At 31.9% G+C, this 22,930-nt stretch overlaps 2 protein-coding genes across 2 annotated transcripts; one reads left to right on the top strand and one right to left on the bottom strand.

Annotated features, from left to right (window-relative positions):
* Positions 1 to 6,835: 6,835 nt before the first annotated feature.
* Positions 6,836 to 10,949, top strand: LOC132750582 (uncharacterized). Its single transcript, XM_060740589.1, has 2 exons — positions 6,836 to 9,401; positions 10,362 to 10,949. Exons 1-2 carry the CDS (start codon positions 8,601 to 8,603, stop codon positions 10,530 to 10,532), a joined length of 972 nt encoding a protein of 323 aa, XP_060596572.1. The 5' UTR covers positions 6,836 to 8,600; the 3' UTR covers positions 10,533 to 10,949.
* A 3,775-nt stretch (positions 10,950 to 14,724) lies between these two features.
* LOC132750581 (uncharacterized) lies at positions 14,725 to 17,632 on the bottom strand. The gene is made up of 2 exons (XM_060740588.1): positions 16,831 to 17,632; positions 14,725 to 16,480 (listed from the first exon to the last, which is right to left on the bottom strand). The coding sequence occupies exons 1-2, from the start codon at positions 17,296 to 17,298 to the stop codon at positions 15,617 to 15,619; spliced, it is 1,332 nt and encodes a 443-aa protein (XP_060596571.1). The 5' UTR covers positions 17,299 to 17,632; the 3' UTR covers positions 14,725 to 15,616.
* Between the last annotated feature and the right edge of the window lie 5,298 nt (positions 17,633 to 22,930).

Here is a 22,930-nt window from a genome sequence, read left to right as displayed (position 1 = left end):
CTTTCTCTTAATATTCTTCTCAATTCCCGTTCAGTTAAAGCTTCTGCCATATTTACTTTTTTACACAATATCCTTTTCAGAATAACTACACAAAACCACAATACACTTCAAATGATATGTTTTATATATTATATTTGTAACGTGTCTCGTATTCCACACCATACATATAATTCTAAGCAAAATAGTTCTATAACACTGTTTATGTCCAATACTACACTCCATATATATTACACAATATTATTTACAGCATTACGAATAACACAGCGTAATCACAAAACACCGTAGTCACATAAACTTTCCTTACATGTCCCTTATGTGTCACCATACAAATCACACATCATAAAACATTTTGACGTATAAACCACAGTTTCAGTCTTTTAACATATCTTTTTTTTTTTTTATATTGTGTTGTAACTTAATACACAATATTTATATTTCTATGTAGTAAAATGTAATACACTTTATAATAATCGGCACTTAAGATTATTATAAAATGAACTACTAGTCTTCTATATAGTAAGATAAATAAGATAAAAGCTGCTATTTTTATTTACAATTAAAAAAAAAAATATCAGCTCGATCAAGATTCGAACTCGAGTCCTCTCATTCACTAGTCGACCGCACTTACCACTGTAAACATTACACAGTTATATTACAGTACGTATTCGATTAGACAGTATACGAAAGATAATGTATGCATGATACCGTTTACTTGTAGCACAACGACGAAAACAACCCGTATAAAGTTTAATATTAGTTTCTAATTATTCAAGAAACAATTAACTTTACCAAATATAACAAATTAATGTTTTGTAAACATTAAGTTATTATATTCAAACGAACGAAAAAAATACGCGTTACTTTCCGAACCTTGCAAGGATTTATATTGTCTAAGACACAACCTTACTTACAAAATTTGCAAATAAGGTATGTAAATATATAATCAAGTCGACTTTCTTTTTTTTAATTCTATTCTCTTTTCTAAAGAGAAAAAGAATTAAAAGCGAGGGACACACAAAAAAAAAACAACTCAAACACAATTGCAGAAAAAAAATGTACAAAAAAATTACGACGTCAGCTGGATTCGATCTCTGTATGTTTGGGATGACAAGCAAACGCGCTAACCACTGCGCTTTCGGGGAATTGGTATGAGAATATAGTAAATAGCAGTACAGTATATTAACACGTTTTGCAACGGGTTGAAGAAATAAGTTTTATACAATGTTATTTTTCTTTCATGTATCGTAAGTTACAAAGTATTTTGTATGTATAAAAGTTTTGAAAAGTCTATTTTTCAATAATTCTTGAACAAAAATTTACTTAAGAAAAGGTCTACTCAAAAATCTATAGAAATGCTAATTACAGAAAATGACTAAGTTTTCTTCAAAAATTTATATGCAAAAATAAAACAAAAGCTGTTACCTTTTATTAAAATATCCTATATAAAAATAATCCAAGTCAAGAACACAATATCACATAATTATTACATCCACTTTCACACTATCTAATATAAACAAACACTAAATAAGAAAAACAAACTTTCACTTGAAGAGAAAGTTTAAGAGTCCGTGGCACAAATCCTTTGACGATGAGAAGTGATCCTGCGTTGAGGCTAGCCTTCCCGGTACGTAATTATGGTACTCGACGTCTCGAGTTAGATTCCATGGAATTATTAAGTAAGGGCCCTATCAATAACGAAGGAGTTTGCACGCACGTGACAATGTTTACAATATACACAATTATGGACAGGATATCCAAAAATCTGGTGACGTCAATAATCACATGGTTTTAAAAACCAATGGAATGACTAGAATCTCGGCGGGAAGAAGGTAATTAGGTCATATGTAAATGCCGCACGAGTAAAATCCAATCAAAATCCTTCTATGCACAAATGAATTTATCTTACACTAGATAATCCAGTACACAAAATACTATTCACGTATGTAAGATCAAATGCATCAAACATTTGGAACACAATAATAAATCATCTGTTGGTCCAGTCTTATCAACTGATCTCTTGTAGATGTTACAGTTGAAACACGTTGGGCGCCATTGTCGACGTAGCCTAGTCGGCAGTTATTTATATTACAGGTGGGGTAATAGACAGACACAACAAATGCAAATCTGAAATATCCAAGATATTTATTAAACAATATATAAACACAATATAAATATATTACACAACTTTAACATGTATGGTCAGATATGAAGTGCAATTAACAATTAAAAGATAAAGTTGAATGAGTGATACAGGTATGTAATAACTACATGTACAATTTCAGGTAAGTATTGTAAATGTTCTAGGTAAGTATTGTGAATATATCTCTCTGTTATCTATCAAAAACCTCTATATATTAACCAATAATGACATTCTGTAATAATCTAATAATAACTTTCAGAGATTACTTACCTGAAATATCCAAGATATTTATTAAACAATATATAAACACAATATAAATATATTTCACAACTTTAACATGTAATGGTCAGATATGAAGTGCAATGGAGCATCACAAAACATACCCGAACATAACATATCAAGTTTACGGGTGACAGGTTAGTAACAATGACAGAGAAGAATAATAGAAATATAGAGAGAGATATAACGGTATAGGATCAGTGGTCAAATAATATATAACACATTAAGATACAGTTAATATACTTTATTTGAAATGTATAACAAAACATAAGGCAATGTACATTTTATATAAATTTCTATCCTGCGACACTTGCGTTTTTATCTCCTATTGTGTATCGTTTTATCGGGCAAAGAAATCATACAGGGGTTAAAAAGCAGGTTTGTTTGGTAAAAATATTGCTTGATGTTCGTTCTATTCTAATCATCATCAAAAATGATAACACTACATGCAGCCATACAAATACGTTATGGTTAACTTTATAAAACGTTCATTTTCGTTTATAAAACTTTCATTTTCGAACATTAATCTGTTAAGATTACTACTTGGATTAAGTCAATTTAATTTCAATTATTCACAATTAGAAATGTTGACGAAGACTTCTTCACAAAAGTTCGATGGTTTGTTTTATTTAGTTTATTATAGATAACTACCAAAAAAGATAAAAGTTTTTGGGGTGTTGCTGTGGTTAAATAACCTTAAATTCTGAACCAAATAGTGATTTTAAAATCCTCAAAATATAAATTTATTTTTTCTGATAGATATCATATTTGGACAAAGCTGTATTTAAAACAAAAGTTCATGCTATCAGCTGCTCGCGTCTTGATTATTCACCATATCTATCTCTCCTTAGCCGTCAAGTGTTCTTCTTAGATGTAGAATTTTTGTATAACATTTCAATAAATATTTTACTGTTAAACATTTCCTACTTGAATGCTATGATATTGCATATGTTCGTGATAGATTTAATCGTGTCAATTCACTATGAGAACTGTTTGCCTTAGTTCCATTCAAAACACTGATTGAACACTAAATGAAAATTAAATCCCTAATGTACAAACTAAATCAAACCGAGTCTGCAATATTCATGTAATTGTATTGTGATAAATACTTTCGACTCGCTTTAGGTCTACGTATTATAGTGTTTGGCGCCGTTTCACCAGTTATATGTTAATATTGCCGTTAACCCAAACAAACAAACAAACAAACAAACAAACTCAGTACATGTACTATATTTATATTCTGTTTGGTCAAGGTTTGAAACTGTAAATGTCTTGGCGACTTTTAAAAAGCATTAAGTAATAAAAGAAAACTGAACTGTGAGTTATTCCTATGCAAGACATGGCGAGGTTGATGCTAAGAAGGATTAATTTAAGTGTCCACAATGTGTTTGTCGCGTGGGAATTAAACATCGGTTATATATTCCAGATGTCAGAAAATGTATTCTCTGCATTTTTTGAAGAGGTTCAATAAAACTTTTGACATGAAAATTCTATATGACCTTTATAATCGAATTTACAATATACTTTGAGACATTGTAATCAAAATATTAAGAGGATTTTTTTTCGTTTGAGTTAAATATGGAATATATTTTCACGAAACATGATAAAATGCCACATATTTTCACGAGCCGGGACGGCGAGTGAAAATATGTGGCATTTTATCATGTTGCGTGAAAATGTATACCATATTTCACGAAAAACGAAAAAATAACCTTTTTATTTAATTTCAATATCAAAGAAAAATGGTTACGCACCCCCTTGCTTGCTACGCAACTGCAATTGTACAGGGCGCAGTAATTATAATTATTGTCTTGTTTTCCACGTGATATTTAACGCTACATTGTGACGTCACGTAAACAACTCTTTAAACGTCTGTACAGCGTTAATGACTGAATTAAAGATATTGGTGTTCGGATTAATTTTCTTAGTTAGACCGTTTTCTATCATTCTAGATAGTTTTCAAAACAAAATTCGACAAAAATTTGTTTTGAATTTTCAGATTTTTCAAACAAAATGGCGATAGAAGTCCCGTAAAATAAATATGAGTTTTGACTCCTCCCACTTTCATATTTATATTTCATATTTATTTTTAAAAAATATGAAATATATTTAACTGATATAGCACCATATTTCATGGGTAAAATTAAATAATTTGTAATTTTATTTCCATGCAATTTGCATGTCATGATGACAAGAAAAGCTTTATTATTACTAGTCTTTAAACGCCCTATATCGAGAAATATTCGTCTAATATGACTTGTAAATAGTTTCAATTATTATTAAAACAAAGATGGTTAAATGTTTTTCTATTTTCATCGAAGTTTTGTAGTTCCTTAAAAGGTAAAAAAAACAACAACAAAAAAAGAAAAACAATAGTTTGTTTTGCGCCAAAGTACCTGGAATGAAATAATAATTTTTGTAAACTTCCTGGAAATTGTCGAAGCCGATTGTACTCATCACTAAACATACGGAAAATATCAATGTAAAATTTTGTAAAGGAACGTTTTATTATGTTGAATTTCTGCTATTTATTAAGGTAAGATATGAAAGACACTTGTAGAACTTACTTCGAAAATTGCCACAACAGCACTTTCCTTTCGATTATAATAAGGTATTACACGTATGCCAAGAAAAATGTTTTCTCCCCAAAAGTGTACTTAGCGATATTATAATATTATATTATAGACCCTTCCCTGTTTAGTGTGATAACTAAGCATGTGTTTGATATAGGGTATGATATAACAGCGTCTTCTTCGATTTCATTTTTAAAAACACTTAAAATAGAGAGAAACAGAATCCCTAAAGAAAGATCAATACTACAAATTGAAGATCTTGCAGGCTCGGTTTGATTTAGTCTGTTCATTGATGGTCCTGGAAAGTGCAAATTACCGACCACACCCCCTAGCACCGCAAACTATTACTGTTCAATATATATATATATATTCATACGTTGTAATTCATATTGATAAAGAAGGCGCCAGATTGGAAAATGTTAGTATTTCTATTTCAAAGGCAAGGAACGAAAATTTAAGACAGAGCAGATAATATTTGGCTCGCACAATCAGTCAAGGGGACAATCAATAATGAAATACTCCGTATTTTATATAAAACAGACTAATAAAAACAATGTAAAATGTCATATGCACAAAGTATATCACAACTGATTAACGAATATGAAATTTTGATGATTTAATTGTAGCCAAACCGTGCTATGAAACAGAACACAAAGATATGACATTAAAAAGTAAAATAAGGGCCATTATCATATTTATATTGATGGAAATAAGGACCCGGATGCTGGTTTAGCAGGTGCAGGTATTATGTAATTTGTCAAAAATGAAGTAATGGTTCAAGAAACTAAAATTAAAACTAACAAATACGCTTCTATTTATACATGTAGAATCAAGCAATAGAAAAAATAAGAAGGAAAAAATTTGATAAAACGTCAATATTTGCAGATAGTTTGAGTGTTCTAAAATCAATCAACGCTTCTCTAAAAATCAACCAGCTATGTGCAATAATAATTTAAGAAATACTTCTTCGTTACTAATGGAAAACCTTATGTTAACGCATGTATGGGTACCCAGTCATATTTATGGAACGCCGTGACTGTCTTATGTGATCAATATTTTTGCTATCTTGTGAAACGATGGTATTATTTTGTCGTTTGAGCATGTTAACATGTGCAATTTACATCACGTCTTGTCAAAGTATCATGGTGACTTGTGCAAACAATATGTTAACTTGTCGATTTTTCGTGATGACATGTGCAAACGGCATGATAACTTGTCAAAGTATCGTGATGACATGTGTAGACTACATGTTAACTTGTCAAAAAATCGTGATGACTTGTGCAAACGACATGTTATCTTATTTCTTGCTGACATGTCGAAACATTATGTTAACTTGTCATAGAAGTATCATATCTTGTGCAAACACCATGCTAACATGTCAAATTATCATGATAACATGTGCAAACAGCATACTAACTTGTCAAAGTATCGTGATGACATGTGCAAATAGCATGTTAACTTGTCGAATTATCATGATGACATGTGCAAACAATTTGTTAACTAGTCAAAGTACCATGATGACTTGTGCAAACAGCATGTTAACTTGTCAAAGTATAATGATAACATGTGCAAACAACATGTAAACTTGTCAAAGTATCATGATGACTTGTGCAAACGACATGTTAACTTGTCGAATTATCGTGATGACATGTGTAAACAGCATGTGAACTTGTCAAAGTGTCATGAAAAATGTTATTTTTACTGTAACTTCTTGAGTTTTAAAGGTATCTATCTCAATCTTCAAATACATATTCCTAATCTTAAACCACATCTTACATGATAAGGTTCATAACTCTTGAAGCAATATTTTCAGATTTATCTCCCTTTGAACTTAGAATTTTCTTTAAGAAATATTATAACTATTTAAGGTACCTACTTCAAAACTTCTAATATATATTTCTTATCATTATACAAATGTTGTGTGACAAGGTTCATAACAAATTTTCCTTTAAGAAATATTATAACTTCTTTACTTAAAAAAGGTATCTACTTCAAACTTCTAATATATATTTCTTATCATACAAATGTTGCGTGACAAGGTGCATAACTCTTGCGTGACTATTCCCAGAGTTATACCCCCTTGAACTTGTAATTTATGGTAACAATGTTATTTTACTATTACTTCTTGTCTTATGGATAAGAGTTATAAAACACAAGCTCCTGTTTTCCCAGACTTATCTCCATTTAATTGTTATGCCCCCTATCATAGAGTAATTGAACAGTTTGTCCATGCATATGTCAGTGCTAGGTTTACCTTTAACAGCAAGTTGCATTTTTCTTAAGCACTACCTATACCAATGGCTTCATACGCAATTACTTATCAACACAATGTTCATGATCTCGGCAAGTTACATTACTATTTATTCCATTTTTACCAATTATTTGAATAATTGGTTAACCTAGGTCTTTAACACCAAGTTGGATATATATTAAGTTCTATTTATACTAATAGCTTCATAATAACCACACTTATCAATACAAAGTACATTATATTGCTAAGTTGTATAACTGTGCTATCTATTTTGCCCTGTTATATAGATTTTTATCACTTAGAAAATAGGGCATTGTATGGTTAACCTATTCTAGCAAGTTGGATTTATCTTAAATTTCTCCTAATTACTTCATTTATTCAATGATATCTTTCATATTTAGTAGGTGGATACCTTAAATGGTTCTCTAATTTTTATGGAGTAAGGGGTCTCCTTAGGTCAAGGTCTTTAGTGTAAAATACAAATTTAAACATTTTTGCTCATACAGCCTTTATTTTTCAGTTGATGTCACGCATGTTTAATACAAACTGCTAAGAAAGACAAACATAAAAGCACATCAATTGTCTTTGATTTAAATTATGAAAATAACAGAAGAAAAATTATTTTTTTAACTTTATAGAACTAAAGTATGAAAATGGAAATAATCTTATCATTATCAACATTATATAATATTAGTAAAGAGGAAAATAAGAAAATCTGCAAATATCACATCAATAGCCTGTTGATTATATATGTACATGAAGTAATGAAAATAGCCTGTTGATTATATATGTACATGAAGTAATGAAAATAAAAATACTAAGCATCAATACAAGTGTAAGGGGACACATAATTATGGTGAAGTTTAATAATCTTCTCAAAAACAGTTGGCATACACTCAGTGGTAGTTATTTGGAAAAAAAAATGTTCCTTTGTTAAAGAATTTTATAAATTTAGATTTTCACTAGTTTAATATATTAATTCATTATTTATTGACATATATTAACTTTCATAAAATAGCTTTTTCATGCTAACCTAGTTTTCACTGTTGATGAAATATGAAAACAATTTCTGTTTAAACAATACAATTATCTTTTTTAGAACAATAGTATATCCAGTAGTCAAGCAATAAATACTGCTCTCTTCCCTGGGTTCAGAACTTCCAGCAGAAATAGTGGCAGGAACACTGGAAGGAGACTTGACAACAAAAAGCAAAGTGGTTGGACAGCAACATTCTTCTGTTTATCATCTTCTAGTCAAACTAAAACACCAAGCACTGTGGAAAAAGAAATTCTCAACAGGTGTGGATTAGGACTTAAGAAAATTAAACTCAACAACAGTTTTTCAGAACTTGAGGTTATGTCTCATATTGAGAGTGAAAATGGTTTCAGTAGTTTAAAGAACTGTGGTGGTTTTGAACTGCTCAGAACTCTGGCAAATGGAAGAAATTTATCTTCTATTCCATCACCATGGACAGCTAAAGACTTGAAACTGAATGTTGGACCACAGGCTAGGATATATATTCGGCCAATCCAACATGATATTGACACAACATTTATTCCTTCTGAAACAGAATCTTCTGTGAAAGTTGCTTGTGAAAAGTGTTCAGCTCAAATAAATGTCCACTGTCTTAGAGAGCACTTAAACTCTTGTTGTGAGAATTTTATAACGGTGAATGATAATCAGAATTATGAGTTGTCAGGAGGACAAACATCCATAATTAACATAAATCAATCTGAAAATGTGCCAAGAGGGGAAACTGATAACATAGTCCAGACAGATACAACTGAATATGTGGTATATTATGAACAGGTCCAGCCTAATGAGAGCAAAGATGAATCTTCTGAAATTCAAACAGATGGAGTCTCTGAGCATATGTCAACAGAATCTGTGCTTGAATTATCTGATGTTGTAATAAGCATTATACAATACTGCAAGGAGAGGAACATTAGCAATCCTATTGAAATATTAAGGAAATGCCAAAAGGAAATTGTTTTAGGAAGGTCTTTAGAGATTGAAGACCCAGACACAAGTGTAGAAGGGAGAACAACTTATATAACTGTTGATCGGGATAATATACTGGCAACAAGTCTTGAGGAAATTAGTGAATTAACTCCACATGACCTTCGATATACACTAGAAGTTCAATTTTATAATGAGGTACTTTAAATATTGTAAAATTAAAACTTTCTTTATAGCTATAAGATAGATCATATTGGAGTAGGTTTGTCCTTCAACAAAAGTTTTTTATTTAATTAAATCAATTGAATTTGACATTCACTTAAAATGTATGCTAATTTCTGGTTATGTTAAATATAGAACTGTCATTGATTAAAACAGTATCAATGTATCATTGATATTTTTCTCTTGATCAATTATTAATACAAATTTTTTAAAGATCAATAATTTTGACTTAGTACTACATGTACCAAGGTCATGTATGTCAGGAATTACAATAAATCTTTAGAAATGTAAACAGAACTAGGTAACCTGACAGAAGGAGTCATACAGTTGTGTATGCAAAACTATACCATTGTAATTTGCAATGTAATTTCACATTATATTTACAAGACTGGCACTGAAATAATGGTAAAAAAGAAAAATACTGAGGGCATTAATGAATAAGAAACACCAATAATTATTGAATAGGAAATGTCACTAAAATCAAGAAATTTGAAAAAGAAATACAGCATTATATTATATATAAATATATTGATGATTTGTCGATATTTATTATTCAATATTGATAAATTGTTGATATACATTTGACTTATAAATAAATGGCAGCTCTAGTTAAATATAACAAGTAGCAATGTTGATCTACATGGAGAAGTTTGCATTTTCTTGTGAAAGAAACAGGTTAATACTGGTGCATTATCCAGGAAAACTGGTTATGTAAATGCATTATATATAATTAAGATACTGTTGAAAACTAGTAGATATCTGTAACAAAATTATGAAGAATTTTTTTTATTATTTCACTTGCAGAGAATAAGATCAACATGAAATGCTATTTCCTATTTAATCATGCAGTTAGAAGAATTCTAAGAATACAATATTTCAAAAAAGCATTCAAGCAGTGATGAAGATTCATAATTTTTTTTTCTTTGTTGTTTCAAGGTTGCTGCAGATCTTGGTGGGCCTAGAAAAGAATTTTTTAGGCTGGTATTGCAAGAGGTTAAAGAAAAATACTTTGATAACGGAATCAGAGATTTACTACAGGAGAATTATTACCAAGTTGGGATTCTAATTGGTTTGTTTCAAATTATTTTGATTATGGAGTATTGTTGAATGTAGCTCTGTCTTTTAAAAAAGTTATAAAGACCCAAATATTAAGTATTCTGATCTTGTGTAGGGATACTGCTTTGTTTGCAGCACAGACACATGTATCACATATATATTTGAGACATCCAGTTTTCATGAAATGATAAAAACCAAGTCTTTAAATTTTCACTTTTTTTCTTCAAATGTTAAAAAGTCCTCATTTCATAATAAAAAGTCTACATTTCGTTTCCGCTCCATAACTTTTAAACCGCTGATTTTTTTAAAAATAACTTGGCAAAATTGATCACCATTATAAGAAAATGTGCAAAGCGCTTTAATTGGGTTGCTAACCCCAAGGTCAAAGTCAGATTTAATGGTCAAATGTATAAAAGTCTACGTTTCGTGTCCCCTCCATAACTTTTAAACCTCTGAATTTTTTTTTTAATAGATTGGCACAAGTGAGCTTGGCTGTCTCCTCTGACAGCTCTTGTTATAATTGTTTTTCTTTACTGCTAAAAATAATATTTGATGTAATCAGTTTAAAAAAAAAATACTTCTAGAACAGGTGTTAATTTTATTCTAACATGTATGATTGTTCAATTGATAGAAAGTATTTGTTCACTTTACTTAAGTTTATTTTCAAATTTGATATTTCTTTTTCTAAGATGAATACTTAAGTACATATTTTCTAAGGTAATGTCTAAAAAGCATACACATACATATTTAGTCTTTAATAGATATAAACTTTACTAAAAAAAAAATATTAGATGCTGATACAGAATGTTAACATTGTCAATCATAGTGACCATATGCCATGTATTTTGTAAATGTATATTGTTCAACAATGTACCATATGTTGTGTACAAGTGAAAAATAAAATCATTCTTCTTCTTCGTCATACATAATGCACAGGTCCAGATTGAATTTGGTTATAGTTAGATGAAATTTGGCAGCGTTATGCTCCTTTAACTTAGGTAAAAAAATAATTCAGTTTCCATTTATTATCTCCCCAGCAGTTGTTCACATTTAATTTTTTTAATATATGGGTATGTCATTGTAGAAGGTTTTTAACCGGAAAATACAAGTCGAGTTCAAATTTGGTTTTGGTCCAAAGATTTTTGACAGTTATCCTTCTTGAACTTAGAATAAATAAATTTTCAGTTTCGGCTCTAACTTTTGAAGGAATGTATGTCCAAGGTTGACATTGCATGTGGTGGTATTTTACCAGAAAATACAAGACCAGTACTAATTTGGTCATGGTCAGATGTTTATGACAGTATTTCCCATTTAACTTGAAAAAGACCTAAAAATTCACAGTATCTAATCATAATCTCTTTACAAATGTGCAATTTGCAAAAGGGTCACACTGATTAGTTTCAGGGCTTTGAACTTTGTAAAAAAAAAATGGTTTGTGTTAACGTTGAATAGTTTAGGAATGAAAAAATGGTTTGTGCAAACAAATTTGGACTTAAATATTATAACATTTGAAATGTTGGCTGCATGTGGGGGCAATTGTGAATTGTGACAACACATTTTTAGTTTTTATCTCACCTGTCACAAAGTGGCATGGTGAGCTTTTGTGATCGCTTTTCATCCGGTGTCCGTCCGTAAACTTTCTCTTTAAACGACATCTTCTCATCACTTAGCTAATTTCATCCAAACTTCACAGGAATGTTCTTTTGGTAGTCAACTTTAAAAATTGTTCAAAGAATTTAATTCCAAGCAGAACTCTGGTTGCCATAGCAACCAAAAGAAAACACTTAAAATTTCTTCTTTTCTACTGAATAAATTAGAGAACTGCAAGAGCTAGAGCAAAATTGGCCCCGTCCCGGGGGGGGGGGTCATTGATTTTCCTTATTTGTATGTAGTAAAAACTTAAAAAACCTTCTTTTAAAAACCCTGAATAGCTAGAGCTTAAATAATAAGCATGAAACATCTTCTAGTGGGTGTCTACCAAGTTTGTTCAAATCAATGCCCTGGGGTCAAAATTGGCCACGCCCCAGGGGGTCATTAATTTTCCTTTTTTGTATATAGTAAAAACTTAAATATCTTTTTTTAGAAAACCGTAAGAAATAGAGCTTACATATTTGGCATGAAACATCAACTAGTCAGTGTCTACCAAGTTTGTTCAAATCAATGCCCTGGGGTCAAAATTGGCCCCTCCTGGGGGGTCATTGTTTTTTCCTATATGTATATAGTAAAAACTTTAAAAAATCTTCTTATAAGAACCCCAAAGAGTTAGCGCTTGGATATTTATCATGAAACATCTTTTAATGGCTGTCTACCAAGTTTGTTCAAATAAAAGACCCTGGTTTAAAAATGGCATTGGCCCATAGGCCTATATACAGGTGAGCAATTTCAGGGCCATCATGGCCCTCTTGTATGAGTTTAAATAGAGTTATATATTGAAAGGTCCTCACTTCGAAAATTGTTATTTTTTTAATGCAAGCATTATCTGCTTTAGAAAACATGCTAGAGATTTTGTTCTCTTATACATTTGAAATTTAAAAAATGGAAAACTTATTTTTTTCTTTAATTTTCTTTTAAAGATTTTTTGTAAACAGTTTATTTGTTTGGATTTTAAAAAAGCAAAGGCTCTTGTATGGATTTGTTTTGATGTTTTTTCTTGATACAATTATATTTTCATGTTTTGAAGAAATTAAACATAATTATTATACATTCTAAAGCATAGGTATGCCACAATTTTCAGTTTCTTTGTTTTTATGCATCCAAAGGACGGCATATAGTAATCACAATGATTAATCACAGTAATCATCTGATTTGTTTGTACTTCATCAATAAACAGCTAAGGGGATTTCATTTAAACTTCACTTTATACATACTGAGAGAAACTCACAGTGAGATGATAGTATATTATTTTTCGTCATTCACCTGTCCTGGTAATCCATCCATCAGTCATTTCACTACAACTCAGGGGGTTACATGTTTTAAAATAAGTTGAGACCCTAGACCAAAAAAGTTACATCAACTTACTGTAAATTGCAGATGATATAACCTTTACCTGTTTCTCAAGTGAGCCTTTCAGAGTCACTTGGCCCTTTTTACTTGGCCCTCTTGTTTTTTCATGTGTTCTTAAGGAATTTTACATCCTTCATGTGCCAGCGTCAATGATCTTTTGTCTAGTTTGAATTTTATTATACCACATAATGCATAAGCATGCTAAATGTTGCTAGTTCCTGTTTGAATATTTCCTGTTAAATATTTGGTTAACTTTAGAGTTGGAAAATGGTGGTGCAAAACTATAGTCATGTGACAATTAATGACAAAATGATTATTGTAACTGTTACTGATCTAAAGCAAAATAAGCCTCCATGCGTGTTTTTAGTGGGACGAAACTATGTCATAACTTTGTTCTTTTAAATGGGATTTTGAAATAGTTTAGCCAAGATTGGTTAGTGTATGACCTCATTTAATTAGAGATTTTAATTGAGCTTCAATAATTGTTACTGCTCCTTAAATATGTTCTTTGAATTGTGATTTTGATATCATTCCGCATATCTATTCTCCATGATGAGAGGGTGTGTCACATGCATGTGTAACACTCAGATCTGTAGCCCTAAGAGCAGGGTTATACTTAGAAGTCAAAATCAAATATTGTTATTTCTTATTCTTTATTGCTCCTTGGCTTTTTTCTGATATTGTAAAGCACAAATACACTCCATAATGAGACATTGTATCACGTCTAAGAACCAGATCTTTAGCCCCAAGGTCAAGTTCATACATGGAGTTCAAAGACATTAATTGTTCTTCATTATTTGTTATCACCCTCTTAATTCTTTGAAATGGGATTTTGAAATAATTAAGCTCAAATGTTCTCCATGATGAAAAAATGTGCCATCTGTAAGAATCAGGTCTGTAACCCTAAATTTCAAGGTCATATTTCGTGGTTAAAGTCCGACATTGAAGCTCATTATTCGTTTTCATCCCAGAACTATTTTTTCACGGAACCCGAAATAAATAGGCAAAATATGTGATATAATATGACAGGATATATCACTTGTGAGACTCGGGTCCGTAGTCTTTGTCAAGATCATACTTAGAAGTCAAGGGTTAAAATTTGGGCATCAGGCATCCTCCAGTTACAGTGATATATTTAAATATATTAAAATGTTGACTTCGTTCGTCCTCTCTAAAACAGGTGCGGGGAGCATTCATATGTTCAGCGCACACTTGTAAAAATAATCTCCTTTGGACATTTTTTACAAACTGTCAGATTACTTCAGTTTTGCACCATCTGGAATAGTAGTTGGTACATGTATGATCATAACTTTTATGTTTAACTCAGTTCATAATAAATAATTATTAACATGTTTAATTGTTAATAGTGTTTGAAATAAAAGTAAATCAACAAGTGTTTAAATATTTCCTTTTCCCTTTTTTGCCAATTTGTGCTATGAACATCTGTGGAGGTTCTCGAAAGTTGTGTTTTCTTAGTGATAAACTGTCTCGTTCGAGTAGCTGGCATGACCACAGCCAAAATAGTTGAACAAGACGACTATGAGAAAAACATTATTAGTAAATACGTTAATACATCATAACATTTCAAATGTTGAAGATACTTATGTAAAGATTATTACCTCTTGTTTGAAGACTGCATATTAAAGCCTTCTTTATGAGGGGAAAAAGGAGTATAAACTTAAAAGATGAGGAGTATAACTTTTAAAGATAAGGTAAACATTTGCATATAACAAATGAACTTCAAAAATTTTATTGAGAATGTCAGAAACATTATTCTACACTGTATTTTATATATGTACCATGCGAGGTGAAAGAAAAGGCAGCTTTAAAACACTTATGTATTAAAATTAGCGTAGTGACGCAATTCATTGTCTTATAATAGTACAACGAAGAATGGTATTTGCCGCTAAAACAGTGTTTCTCTTTCAAATAAAGATATTATCTAATTGAAACAATCATATACGTCTTTTTATATTAGTTAGCAAAAACTGAAGTATCTGCCATAGTCATGGATGGTAGGTCATCAATATTACTTTAGTCAAAATGAATACCTAAAATATAAAATGAAAACAGAGGTAACCATGAAATTCTACTTCCGCTTCAGTAACATTACATTTTGTTGTAGTAAATAATTATGCGTTCATGTTACTATCATTAAGAATCCTTATAGCGTTTTGATATATACTGATCCCGAAATTTGAACAATTCCATTGACGAGGACACTCTTCTGATAATCGTTCAAAACATGCTTCACTTATTTCTGGATGATCTGCCATAAATAAAGGTGTTTGATTCATGTTATGTGTTGACAAAGCATCATTAAAATATGTAAGGTTGTTTTCAAGTGTGTCCGAAGCACTGTTCATGACACCAGATGTCCATAATCGCAAAGGAGACGATCCAATTGTGCGTATTCTGTGGGTAGCCCACGCTTCTTTCCAAATACTCAGTTTTTCGTTTATTTTATGCATGTAAACAAAATGGAGAGCAAAGATATGTACTGGATTCAAAACATCTAAAATTTGTTCATCTTCCATAAAACCAAATAGTTGGTAATAATGAAAAAGAACCCCGTCAAAAACATCACGCCATAACCTTTCAATTCTTTGGTTATGAGTGCTTTTTCCTGTAAGAATACTGCGAACACCGCGTTTTACCTGCATGTATTCTGCAATTTTAGTATTTTCCAGTCCCATATCTGTTCGCACATATCGAGGTGTACCATACTTCCCGGTAGCCTCTAGAAACACCTGAAGTAATGAATCAGATTTATTATTGTCCAGACAACTTAATGCAGTCACCAGTCTACTGAAACCATCTATTGCCCCTGAGATAATAAAGCCCCATCGTATAAGTTTATGATTTGTGTCAATGTGCCACATGTGGTTGGGACATTGAACATGGTAAATACGTCTATGCAGTCTACCCAATTGCCGTTCTTTAATTCCAACTTCATCATGTTCATGAAGAATGTCTCGAAGTCGGTATCTTTGTATCTGTCAATGGAAAATAAAATTATAAAATTTGTAACTGTACATTTATTTTCGTACAAATAACAGTGGTTTTATTTTTCAAATATCCTGTATAAACTTTATTCATAAATTCTCATTAAGAGCAGGGACCGTACATGTTATAATTTGTCCCAGTGAAGAGTGATAAGAATATTAAGGTGAAGATGCAATATCTTAAAAGCACAACTTGACAAATTAACTAAGTAATTGTCTTAAAGACACCTCTGGTCCTACAATCGTGTTTTATATTATAGCCTGTTCTAACAGGTGATAATCAAAAAGTTATAGAATAGGTTATGTACATATCGTAAAAAATTGCTAATATTTATACTAACACGGATCCCTTTTTGTCTTATAATTTCAATCAACATCCGTTCCCCACTTTTTGGAAACTCCTCTATAGTTTGTTTAACAACAGCTGTAAGGTCATCGTCGCTTATATCCGAAAAAATGACTTTCTTCAATCCAAAAACACGCATTCGTCGATACAGAGTGCTTTCAGAAACACCAAGTAATAAAGACATTTCCTTTATTGTAAATCCTATATCCAGGAGAATTTCTAGGTTACTTTTTGGTATATTATAGACAGGGGCGCCTCCATTTGCACCATCGACAAGAAATGGTTTTGACGTTCCATATTGAAGGCAGGCTGTTCTCAACTTCATAATTTCACTCCTGTCATAAATGCCCACGCAACGCATATCATACAACGACATCTTATTAACAATATCAGGAGAAATATTTTCCTCTATGAAGGCGTTTGCGTGCCTTCCTAATCCCAGTTTATTTAAAATTGATTCCATTGATTCACTTGTGTACGAATAAAAAAATAACGAAACAAATACAAACAAGATTACTCTTACATAACAACAATTTTCTTCATATTAACCGAATGCATCTTATATAAATACAAATCAACTTTACATTTAGGCACGTTTAACAAGATCATTTCTGTTTGAAATGATATGTACCTATTTGCACAAGTCAGCATATTATTTCGACATGTTAACATGTTGTTTGCACACGTCATCATGACACTTCGACAAGTCAACATGTTCTTTGCACATGTCATCACGATACTTTGACAAGTTAACATGTTGTTTGCACATACCATCATGAAATTTTGACAAGTTATCATGTCGTTTGCACAAGTCATCATGTTACTTCGACAAGTCAACATGTTCTTTGCACATGTCATCACGATACTTTGACAAGTTAACATGTTGTTTGCACATATCATCATGAAATTTTGACAAGTTACCATGCTGTTTGCGCAAGTCATCATGCCAATTCGACAAGTTAACAATCTGTTTTCACATGTCATCATGGAATTTTGACAAGTTAACATGTCGTTTGCACAAGTCATCATGATACTTTGACAAGTTAACATGCGGTTTTCACATGTCATCATGAACTTTTGACAAGTTAACATGTCGTTTTCACATGTCATCACGAGAATTCGACAAGTTAACATGCTGTTTGCACATGTCATCATGAAATTTTGACAAGTTAACATGTCATTTGCACATGTCATAATGAGAATTCGACAAGTTAACATGCTGTTTGCACATGTCATCATGAAATTTTGACAAGTTAACATGCTGTTTGCACAAGTCATCACGATACTTTGACAAGTTAACATGTTGTTTGCACATGTCATCACGATACTTTGACAAGTTAACATGCGGTTTGCACATGTCATCATGAACTTTTGACAAGTTAACATGTCGTTTTCACATGTCATCACGAGAATTTGACAAGTTAACATGCTGTTTGCACATGTCATCATGCTATTTTGACAAGTTAACATGCTGTTTGCACATGTCATCACGATACTTTGACAAGTTAACATGTCACATATCATCACGTTTGCACATGTCATCATCACGAAAAATCGACAAGTTAACATGCTGTTTTCACATGTCAATATGAAATTTTGACAAGTTAACATGCTGTTTGCACAAGTCATCATGATACATTGACAAGACATGATGTAAATTGCACATGTTAACATGCTCAAACGACAAAATAATACCATCGTTACACAAGATAGCAAAAATATTGATCACATAAGACAGTCACGGCGTTCCATACATATTGGTCTTGTCGGCAAATGCGCAAAAAGTGCACGCATTGAAGATAACACAGCATACAGTACAATTAATAGAAAAGTGATAGAAAAAAGAAATAGCTAGATTATTGAACGAACACTGTGAAATAAATAATATAGAAATAAAAAAAGATACCGCCCAAAAAACTAGTACCATATCACCGTCATCCAAAAAAAGATGAAATATAAAATTGCTTAAAACTTAACCATTTGAAATATAAAGGTCACTTATTTTCCGCCGATAAAAATTGTACAGCATGTAATGAAGGAGAAACGTTTGAGCACGTTTTCTTCACTTGCGCGTGTCATTTCGTGCAACGCAAAGAACTGGAATCATGCATATTAAAACTTCGAATAGTATCAATAAATAAAAAATACTCCTGTATCCGCCTTTTGAAATAGCCGGTGAAATACGCACTGCGATATTCAAATTCATAAATGATATACAATTAAGTACATATAATTTAATTTACTATGAATATAATAACACAAAATATCAAATAAAAGATAACCACTTTATAAAATGGGTTTTGGAATGCCGAGGAATGGTCATAGTGTGGAACTAAGCAGTACAAGCTTAAGTATGATAATGCCCAACAAGTATTGACATATCTTTGGACAGGTACGCTAAGTTGTTACAACAGTGATTTAGCAATTGCTCCTCAGAACATATTAATTTGTGTTCTGAGGGTAGGGGCTGAATAAGTTTATACTGGTATGTCAAGAAAACTTTATTTACAAAGATAGACAGTGGTCCGATATGTAGATATGATGTTAATTGTAGATAGGGGAGTGGTGGCCTAGTGGTTAAGGTGTCTGCCTCTCAACCCAGAGATCATGGGTTCGAGCCCTACTCGGGTCATGGCCATGTTTCTTCATATGTCACCAGTACTGGTTGGTTCCAGGAAGCAGACTCGAAAGTGATTAATATCAGTTGCACGAACTTGTTTCGCAATTGAGCTTAAATAGATATGTTTAAACCAATTGTATATGCAACTATAAATTTAATAAAATATGTAAACTAAAAAAATCACAAAAATATAATAGTTAGATACACGCCTAGAACCTTCTTGTTGAAAGGTCCAAGGGAACTTTGGCTAGTAGTATCTTACAACAGTCAAGATAAAAGTAATATACTGATTATAAACTATCCTAATCCGTAATGAAAAGAAAGAAGTTACGCCACTAGTGATATAACGCTTAACTAACAATACAATGAAAATAAACTGTATCGGTAGAAACCCAACAAAGGATGCGGCGCTTGGCGCACCGACTGTAAATATCAAATCAAACTAGAATACTAAGCATATAAGAACGAATATGAATTACGATGACATATTATATCGATCAGGCTGTAGTACAGCACATATTCGTAATCAAACAAAAAAAACATGCGTGCTTATCTCAATCAATCGACTACTTACATCAAATCAAATTAAAATACTTAACATATCAAAGCGAGTATGAATTACGATGACATATTATGTCCATCAGGCTGCAGAACAGCCAATACACTTTATCAAACAGAAAACATGCGCGCTCATCTCAATAACAGTTAAATGCGACAAATTTGTATGTTTATTCAGGCTTCATATTAATAAAACTGTTGATACTGTTATGATATAGTTTTATGATACTAGTGCATGCCTGTATATATTCTGTTATACAAATGTAGTAGCTAGATGTGTTGTAATTGTTATCAAAGTAGTTCATAGTAAATAGGTGGTGGGTAATTTATATACTTCATAAGGAACTTTACATTCATTGCTTAGTACAAGTTCGTTCCAGGAACTGATTCGAGAGTGTTTCAAAAAGCGTTTAGCTCCCAACACAATCAAACTAAAATAAATTTGTATTAACCATAAAACCATTTCAGATTACAAATCCATAGAAATATACCACGTATTAAATAAAAAATCAACAACAAATAAAGAACAACAATTGATAATTTTAATAAGCACATGTAGAACATTTATTTGTATTTTTACAATTATGAAAATCTTATTCTTAAAAATTTCGCTTTCGGCATACTAAAGATTAGTATAATACTGGCTTATGTTTACCATTTTTTACTATTGTAGTACCAATTATATTTTTTCATCAGGCGATGATCTGAGACCCATATTTGAGTGTTACTAAGGCGTTTTTATGTTTTATTTCACCTTACATTTTCTTATACAAATTTTTTTGGTCTTTTATCTAATCATGCATGTTTTGGAGACTGTTGATTAATATTTCACCAATAATTAGCCCAAAAACTAATTTATTTAACTTAGAAATATTTAAACTGAAAACAATGCGCTAACAGGCAAAGATAATAGTCATTTTGCTGTAAAGACTGACAGGGGATCATGAGTTTTGTACATCTTGTTGTTTCGCGTCTACAATCTTTGCTTTATTGAGACTTGATGGTAAACGGTATTTTTTCATATATGTAAAAATTGTTTGAAAACCAGTTTTATCGTTGTAACAGCACGCCTACTAAACGGTGGCTCTTTCACATTTTGGTGATCTGTTTAAATGAGAGCCATCGACACTTCCGTTGCAGAGCCCTCGATAAAAACAAGGCTAAAAAGGTAAGAAATTTTAGTAAAAATATCAATTTAAAAAGATCATGCTTGTTTTTCAAAAATCGAAGAATGTCATGCCACGTAGAACATTTTTCTCATCATGTTGGGTGCAGTTTCGATAAGAAATACCCTGAAATGACGTTGCTAGAACTTTTACCAAATATAACATCGTGGGTTTTCCTTTACAAGGAAACACATTTTGAGTGATTTCCCTACCATAAAGTAGATGCTGGCCCATTTAATCGTGCATATAGCATTGTCGCAACCTCCTCTTTGGACCAACACAAAAAATAACTTACAGAACTTAGTTGAAAACCAAATAATCATATTTTTATTATTGTGATCGAGCCATCGACAAGGTGCTGGCGCCATCGGCAATGTGAATGAGCCCTTGAAAATGTGATGGAGCCAACACTATCATTCATTTTGTAATAATATGATGGAGTGTAACTGTTATTATACCTAACTGATTAACATATACAATTTCATATGCATCGTATCACCGGGATGACATATTGAAATAAAATACGCGATTTGATTTTTGGAATTCATTAAAATTGAAGTAAAACCTCTTTGTATAAAATATTAACAGACTAGGCATACAAAAATAGTTTTTTACTTTTAGTCGGTAAAGTTTCAGTTTTTAATTTTAAAATTTATTTAAATTTCAGGTGAAATCTCGACATGAATAAGGGTATACAAAAATGATTTTCAATGTGACGTCTGTGGAAAGACGTACGCAAATAAGGCCAGGGTTAAATTTCATAAAAAAAACTATCATGAGCAGGCGGCGACCAGTACATTATGCGGTAAATGTGATGGGCGATACGCAACACCATCTTCTCTTAACCCTTTACCTCATATATACGCGAAACAACGCACTTTCGACCCTCCCTCTTTTAGGCCTCAAATAGTGAAAAAATGTACTAATTGGACCCCATACAAATGTTTTCATTTGAGAAATGCTGCTAAAAAAGTCAGCACTTTTTCGGCGCCCCCCCCCCCTCATCCAAGAGATACATCAGGGGTTTGCTAGAAGGGAGGTGTGCCCCCTTCTGTTTAGTGGGTTTGAAGGTGGGCGGTAGTCCCCGTCATTGCCAAGAACATTTTGGACTTGTGAGAGGCTAAAAATGACCTCAGGTCGATTATAAGGTAACGTGTAACCAACGCTGAAAAGCCTTTGACTCTATCTCAATCCCTTAAGAAGATGCAGCACTTTGAAATAAATTTTGATGGAAAAAATCAAGGCAAAATAGTGATTTTGGCAATTTTGAGATGTCCCCTCGTTGCCATGGTAACAGGAAATTTAAGACTGAGCATGTCGTTACAAAGGCAATGGTCCAGTCAATATTTGTGCCAAGTTTGATTAGTATTGAAGCATTTTTTTATAGTTTCATAACAGTATAACAGGGTTAAAAGGCACGTTGAACGTGTACATACACGGAAAAGGTCACTTGTGTGCACGATTGAAGAATGCAATAGTCCATTCTGCACAAAGAAAGACAGGACGGACCACATACGGCAAACATGCCTCTGGACTACAGAACTGTTTGGTACAATACTTGCATGTGTGGTTCTTTATAATTTTTCCGCATCTTTGGAGGTGTCGTTTTAAGTTGCGTTCATAAGCAAAGTTTTCTCACAATTCCCACTATTTAGCTTATTGACATTGTGTTTTTTTCCGTATGTGGTCCGTTCTGTCTTTCTTTGTGCAGAATGGACTATCACATTCTTCAATCGTGCACACAAGTGACC

This window comes from Ruditapes philippinarum, unplaced genomic scaffold, assembly GCF_026571515.1.
Source record: "Ruditapes philippinarum isolate M1 unplaced genomic scaffold, ASM2657151v2 ctg5235_1_1_1_1, whole genome shotgun sequence".
Classification (NCBI taxonomy): Eukaryota; Metazoa; Mollusca; class Bivalvia; order Venerida; family Veneridae; genus Ruditapes; species Ruditapes philippinarum.
The sequence above is the reverse complement of the archived record's forward strand: the minus strand, read 5'-3'. Positions and strand labels throughout refer to the sequence as shown.